General features: G+C 47.6%; 1 protein-coding gene across 1 annotated transcript; it reads left to right on the top strand.

The window, feature by feature from the left end:
• The first annotated feature begins 804 nt into the window (after positions 1-804).
• Positions 805-5,968, top strand: TLR4 (toll like receptor 4). Its single transcript, XM_066332464.1, has 3 exons — positions 805-1,301; positions 2,084-2,250; positions 3,494-5,968. Exons 1-3 carry the CDS (start codon positions 1,107-1,109, stop codon positions 5,748-5,750), a joined length of 2,619 nt encoding a protein of 872 aa, XP_066188561.1. The 5' UTR covers positions 805-1,106; the 3' UTR covers positions 5,751-5,968.
• The last annotated feature ends 1,503 nt before the right edge of the window (positions 5,969-7,471 follow it).

Raw genomic sequence — 7,471 nt, 5'->3', positions numbered from 1 at the left:
ATTTTTGCCACTTCTCTGTCTACATGGTATTCATAACATCCAGCAGCCCTATGGCTGGATCCCCAGTAATATTTCTTAGTTATCTGCAGGAAGACAGGAGAAGATACATGAATGCACGGCCACTTATCAGAGTAAATGAAGGCAGGGAGCTTTATTAGAAGGCTCACAGATGACTTAAATTAATATTGCCCACTGTGAGGTTTTACAAAGCTTTATTTTCCCCTGAAACAATAGTCTGCACTGGTAATTCAGCACTGAGATGTTCTGTAGCCAGGCATTAAACAGGGATTCAGGCATGACCAGGGCAGGGAGCAGCTCTAAGCCCAGCTCAGGTGTGTTTGTGCCTCTCCTTTTTGCTGCCCACAGCAACTTCTCCCACAGGAAGGGTGGGGAGGGGTGGCATTTCTGTGACCACAACTCTGATCACTCCTTGAATCTCCTTGTGTCTGGCCATATTCCTGCAGTAATTGCAATAAAGGTCCAACCAGACGGAAAAAACCTGGGTGTTTGTTCACAAGAGCTTGGCCAGAGACAAACCTTTGCTTACCTGGCTTAAGAAAACCTCTGCCACAGCTGAGCTCTTCTCCAGTGCTTGCCAGGGTGAGGCTGGGAGCATGGCAGGAGTGCAAAGGCAGAGTCACCCTCTCCAACCAGTGCATTTGAATTATGGGATGAAACTGGGCTCATAATTGCACAAAATATTCTATTCTTTTGAATTTGTTGTTGTTGTTGTTTGGGGGGTGTGTGTGGTTTTTTGTTGTTGTTGTTTGTGTGTGTGTGTGTGTGGTTTTTTTGTGGTTTTTTGTTTGTTTGCTTGTTTTATTTTGTTTTGTTTTTTTGCCAATTAGACCTGAGCTAATCAGAGGCAATCAAGTCAAGTGACAGTGATGAAACCCCCATTCCTCTTTAAATTCTAGCCCAAACTATACGTCATTACTTCTTTTTTTTTCTAGTTGGCTTTTTCTTTTTTTATATATATATATTTTTTAACAATTTCAAGAGAAGCCGTTCACCCACAGCATGTGTAGAAACAAGGCAGTGAGCAAGTTTCACTTCCCTTCTCGTTCTCCGCAACCCTCAGAGACACGCAGTGAGAAGCAGGAGTGATGAAACACAACCCCTGGCACTGGAGGACGTTTCTGTCCCCAGGTTTCTCTTTCCATGCTCCTTTCTCCTGCACTCCTGGCCTCCTGAAGATGCCCAGGAGAGGGGTCCCTCCTGTGGGGACATTCCTGGTGCTGCTGCAGCTGGCATTTGTCCCGTCCCCACTGGCAGGCTGCCTCCTCGATCCCTGCTTGGAGGTACGTGAGCTCCAAGTGAGCACAAAATCCTTCTGCTTCTCTAGTGCAACTTTTCCCTTTGCCTGGGAGATTTGTGCCTCAAGCCTCGTAGTTGTCTTAGGAAAGCCCAGCTTTTTCTTTTTCCAAGGTTGTTATCAAGGTGATTGAAGTATTTGAAGTAAATTCTGGTCTCGAAAACATCTGAGAATCAGGACCAGCAGCACGAACTTTTTCTTCTTGTTGGCTTTCTGTGCCTCGCAGGGTGCTGCAGTGCAGTGATTGTAATAGATTATATTTCCCTTGGAAGGGATCCAAACTTTGTTTAATTTCTCCAAAACACAGATTTTTGCCTGGTGTGTGCAGTAGAGTGATTTCACTAAGTACCTGACATTGACCAAGTGCCTTTTGGAAGGTTTTGCTGACAATTGTTTGCTCGCAGAATAACTTTGGCTCAAGCTGCCTGGTCGTGTGCAGGGGAAGAGAGCTCAGGGCTGTTCCTGGACATGCAGTGCATCCACGAGTGTTTGTCTTGCTGGCTCTCTCAAAGCTTGCTGCTTGCTCTGTAACCTCAAGGAACTCTGTCCTGTAGTTTTGTCCCAGCTTCAATCAGCAAGAAATGCAGCTCTTCCTGGGGAGTGGGACTGGTTCTATTAGACATGAGAAAAAGGCTTAGGCTATGAAAGGTTATTTCCTGAAACCCAGGGTAGCTCCTTTAGAAATGCTCCTGCTTTCCTGACAGGGACATTTTCTGGCACTTCAAGAAGAGCAGATGTTGGTCATGGTGGGATGTGCCTCTGTTACAGGTCACCCCCAACACAACTTTCAGGTGCACTGGACTGAACAGTTCTGGAGTTCCTGAGGGAGTCCCAAACACCACCCAGAACCTGGACCTCAGTTTCAGCAATCTGAAATCACTGGGGTCAAATTATTTTGCATCAGTCCCTGAGCTGCAGCTTCTGGATCTTTCAAGGTAATGGGATCTATTATGTGGATACTGATTAATTTTTCTTCACCAGCTGAGTTACAGTGGTGGCTTATTTTGGGGTCTACTGGTCTTGGCTGTTTATTATTTTATTTTTTCTTGTGATTTTGTCCCTATGTCTGTCATCTTGCACATCCTCGTGGTGATGTGCAGCTTTTAGTCCAATCACTGAGTGCACACCCCCACTCAGAGCTGGGTCTCTCAGTCTGATCTTGTAGGTTGGGATGTGAGAAGGAAGATATTTCACTTGCCTATGAACAAGAAAAATGTCAGACTTTTCACTGTTACAAAAACTCTGAAGTGGAACATCTTGGATGAGCTGTTTTTCTAATCACAGTTTAAAAAAAATAACATGAAGGTACATTCATTTTCTAAAAGGCAGTTTTAAAATATCAACATATTCTCTTTTCCCTTCTCCTCACGTATCTGGGGGAGGAGATGGGGGAGGCCTATTAGCAAATTTGAATTGATGTATAATTTCCATTGACTCCAGACAACAGTTTCTCTGGGTAAATTGTTTCCCTGAGAAATGTCACTCAGTCCCATCACAGCTCTAGCTCCGAAGTGGCTGAGTGGCAGAGCACATTTGCTGTGAGGCATTGGCTGGATTATTAAACAATTCCTTTGGGATTCACTGCAGGATGGATTTGGGTCTCAAAATCTGGATCTTCCCCCATCAAACCAACTTTAGGAGGCCACTCTCGTTTCCCCCGTTCCTTTTCTCCTCCAGAGCCAGCACAGCCTGGGGCCTGCTCCCTGTGAGCCATCAGCAGCTATCAGCTGCTGGCAGAGTTGGGAGCTGCCCCGCTCTGGTGCCAGTGGGGCTGCCTAGATGTGGCTGAGGTGGAGTACGAGGGCTGGGGCTGCAAGGTGTGAGGGAACGCTGGCTCTGCTTGGTTCTTCCATCAGTGATGGCATCACAAAGCCACTTTGGCCTAAACTGAAAGCCAGGATCCTTCTTTCCTGCTGCCTGCATGGACTTTTGACCTTCACCTGGTGTCTGTGTCTCTTGTTTGAATTTAAGGTTAGAGAGGGAGGAGAGGAGGAGGTGAGAGCAGGTCTCCTGCTGGTGGGGCATTCCCTTTGTACATCCAGGGATTCTGGCTCTGCCCAGCAAGCAGCCAAACCAGCCCCCAGTGTGAGGCTGAGCCTGAGGATGTCACAGCAGCACTCAGTGAACAAGGAAGGGACAGTGTTTCATGCATTTATATTTTGTTTTCATGCCAAACAGGTGCCACCTCCATACAATAGAAGATAACTCCTTTGTGGATCTCCAGAGACTTTCCACCTTGATTTTAACTGCCAATTCCCTCCAGCACCTGGGGAAAGCAGCTTTCCATGGCTTAACATCTCTGAAAAAACTGGTTCTAGTGGAAACCAACAGAACCTCTCTGTCTGAGCTGCCCATTGGCCACTTACATACTCTGCAGGAGCTGAATTTAGGCCACAACAGCATTACTTCATTGAAGCTTCCCAAGTATTTTGCCAACATGACCTCCCTCAGGCACCTGAGCTTCTTCTCCAACAACATCACCTCTATCTCCAGAGGAGACCTGGATTCCCTGGGGGAAGTGAACAGGCTCAACCTCACTCTGGTGCTTTCCTTGAACAGGATAAAATCCATAGAGCTGGGAGCCTTTGCAGGGATTCACCTGGGTGAGCTGGCTCTCAGGTCTGCTTTTGAGAGCACCAAGATGCAAATTTCTCTGCAAGGCCTGGCTGGTTTGCAGGTCAGCAGGTTCACAGTTGGGGATTTCAGCGACAGGGAGAGACTGCAGGACTTTGAGAGGGGGCTCTTGGATGGACTGTGCCAGGTGCAGATGGAAGAGTTTGTCTTCATCTGCTTCAAGGACTGTGAGGATGACTTAGACACTCTCTTCAGCTGCATAGGCAACGTCTCCACCATTCGCTTGGTGGGCCTTGGGCTGGAGGAGATATCACAGGTTCCTGCGTGGTCTAAAGTGAAACAGCTGGAGTGCAAGAAATGCAGTTTTGAGGATGTGCCTGCCCTGAAGGTGTCGCTTTTCAAGGAGCTGAGAGTGCTTCGCATTACCAAGAACAAAAGACTCAAAAACTTCAAGCAGCAATTCGAAGGTCTCAGTAAGCTGGAGGTCATAGATTTGAGTGAGAACAGCCTCACCTTCAGAGGCTGCTGCTCCTCTCGGTTTCGAAATTGTCCAAATTTGAAACACTTGAACTTAAGCTTCAATTCTAATATTGGATTGACTGGAGATTTCACTAATGTGAAGAATTTGTTATACTTGGACCTTCAGCACACAACTTTATTTGGTCCTGGCTCCTACCCTGTCTTTCTCTCCCTCCAGAGACTGATTTACCTTGATATTTCCCATACCAAAACTGAAGTTAAATCCCAGTGTACGTTTTGTGGCTTGAACTCTTTGCAAGTGCTCAAGATGGCAGGAAACTCCTTTGAGGACAATAAGCTGGCAAACAACTTCAAAAACCTAAGTAACCTCCACACCTTGGATATTTCAAGCTGCAAATTAGAACATGTGGATCAAAGTACTTTTGATGCCCTCTCCAAGCTAAAAGAGCTCAACATCAGCAACAATAAGCTCCTGACCTTCAGTCCTGGGGTCTATCAGCCACTCCAAGCCCTCAGAGTCCTGGATTTCAGCAGAAACCAGTTGACTGTTCTGTTGGACTCAGCCAGGGAAATCCTGCCTGACAGCCTGGTCCTGTTGGATATCTCTCAAAACCTGTTTGACTGCTCCTGTGTGCACCTGGACTTCCTGGAATGGATCAAGGAAAAGCAGGAGCTGCTGCAGAACAAGGAGCTGATGCTGTGCCACACTCCCAGGTACGTGGCCAACGTGAGCCTGCCAGGCTTTGATCTGTCCTCCTGCCACATCAGCGCAGGCAAAATTGCCTCCTCAGTGGTTGTGTTGCTCTGTGTGGCGATGCTTCTCTTCCTGATTTACAAGTACTACTTCCAGCTCTACTACTCCGTGGTGCTGCTCAGTGGGTGCAAACACTACGCAGAAAGAGGTGACACCTATGATGCCTTTGTCATCCACTCCAGCAAAGACCAGGAATGGGTGACAAAGGAGCTGGTGGAGCCCTTGGAAGGAGGAAAACCTCCCTTCCACTTGTGTCTGTACTACAGGGACTTCCTGCCAGGGGTGCCCATTGTCACCAACATCATCCAGGAGGGTTTTCTCAGTAGCAGGAATGTCATTGCTGTCATCTCCACTGACTTCCTGGAGAGCAAGTGGTGCAGCTTTGAGTTTGACATTGCCCAGTCCTGGCAGCTGGTGGAGGGAAAGACTGGGATCATCATGATTGTGCTGGAAGATGTGAATAAGGCCCTGCTGAGGCAGAGGCTGGGGCTGTCTCGGTACCTGAGGAGGAACACCTACCTGGAGTGGAAAGAGAAAGAAATAAGCAAGCACATCTTCCGGAGGCAGCTGACAGGAGTGCTGCTGGAAGGCAAAAAATGGAATCAGGAGGAGGCAAAACTCATGTGAAGAGAAAGAAGGGCTCTTGTTCCCCTGTGTGCCATCCTGGCCTGGGCTGCTGGAGGGTGCTCAGCAGTTGGTTCTGCTGCTGCTCAGAGTCAGAGGGAGTGGATGGAGGCACTGCCAAAGCACTCCAGAAATTCCTGCCTTGCTGGTCACCTTTTCTCGAGGAAATGTGCAAGTTAAGGAGTGACAAGGGCCAGAAGAGCTGCCTGAGCTCTGTGTTTGCCCATGGCTGAGACCATTTACCCAGAGGAACTTCACTTAAAAATGAAGAGAGACTTCATTTACCCAGAGTCTGTTGCTTTGAGTAGACCTCAGATTCTCAGAAGCTGAGTAAAGGCTCAGGATTTTCAGCTCTAAAAACTCTGTGAAACAGAAATGAGGTTTGGATTCCAAAAGTCTTGTGCCTGCCTCCGTGGGCACCATGGCTCAGGGGACAAACTCTCCAGAGAGCACTGGGGCAGCCTAAAGCCCAACTGGAGCTGCTCAGAGAACCTGAGGAGTTTTGTCATCAGGGAAGGATGTTTCTGATTTTTGCCCAACATGTTTCTTTCAGTTTTCTTCAGATCAAGACCAAATATTGAAACCATCATCTGAAAATCTTATTTATATCTAGGTTATTTAGCATTTGAGAGGGCATTTTGGAGTTTTCTTGGGGGGCCAAGAAATGAGTAACCCCTTTAAACTGAAATATTTCTTTGCTCCCACTGCATCTCCTGGTCCAGTGTTTGTGGACATGTTCTGGGACTGCCCTAAGCAAGCAAAATTGAGCCTCGAGGAAGTGTTTTGATGTTTAAAGCCAGGCAGTTCTAGATTAAGATTTTTCACTCTCTGAACCAGCCTTAATTCACTGTTGGAAGGTTGAGCAAGAGCCCCCAGGGTTTGAAAGGGAGTTCAGCCCAGCCTGTGTCCCCAGCCTTCCCCAGGGGTCAGCTGCCACCTGCAACACGACTGGCTGGTGGAGTTATGTTGGGGTTTTTTTTTCACTGAGAATGCACTTGACATTTTGCAGGGAGAAGAGCCAGAGGGGAAAAGTCTGGGTTAGCTGAACTAAGTGTACCCCAGCAGTGTCCTGAGTCCAGGGAAGGCAAGTCTAAATGCCATGGAACCCTATCACAGAGCACTGCATCGATGGGTGTGACATTGGATGGGGCAGGAGCGCTGCTCTCTTTTACCAAAGGCTTGGGTTGGCATTCAGCACTGAATCACCCTGGTTTTAATCCTGAAAATCCTTCTATAATCGGTGATGTTCTGCTGAGGTAAAACAGAAACAACTGAGTGGTGAATCAGATCTGATATTTATCTGCTCACTTTTCTAATCACCAGACAGGGACATTTCCATGGAAGCAGGATCAGAGAGCAACATCAGACTTATTGGATAGAGAAGGAGAGCCAGGTCCAGGCCTTGTGCTGGCAAAAGTTGAATCACGACTCCCTCCCTCTGTGCTGTGTCAGACAACACTACCAAAACCCCTCTCAGCCCTTCCTAAGCGTTTTTTGTGACCCAGCAGATGAGGATTTAATAAAACTAAGCTTGATGCCGCGTTCCTTTGCCCAAAGAGTTTGTTCTGCATCTGCTAAATACAATTTCAGCAATTCCCAAAATGAAGTTCTCCTCTCCTCTGCTGGGACCGATGGGTCCTGCTGACCTTTATCCTCACCCTCCCAGCCCCATCTTCCTCCTCCTCCAGGGACAGAGGCTGCTGGGGATAGTGGGGGACAGTGAA

This window comes from Sylvia atricapilla, chromosome 19 (genome assembly GCF_009819655.1).
Source record: "Sylvia atricapilla isolate bSylAtr1 chromosome 19, bSylAtr1.pri, whole genome shotgun sequence".
NCBI classification, from domain to species: domain Eukaryota; kingdom Metazoa; phylum Chordata; class Aves; order Passeriformes; family Sylviidae; genus Sylvia; species Sylvia atricapilla.
Note: the sequence above shows the minus strand (reverse complement) of the source record. Positions and strands in the feature narration are given on the sequence as shown.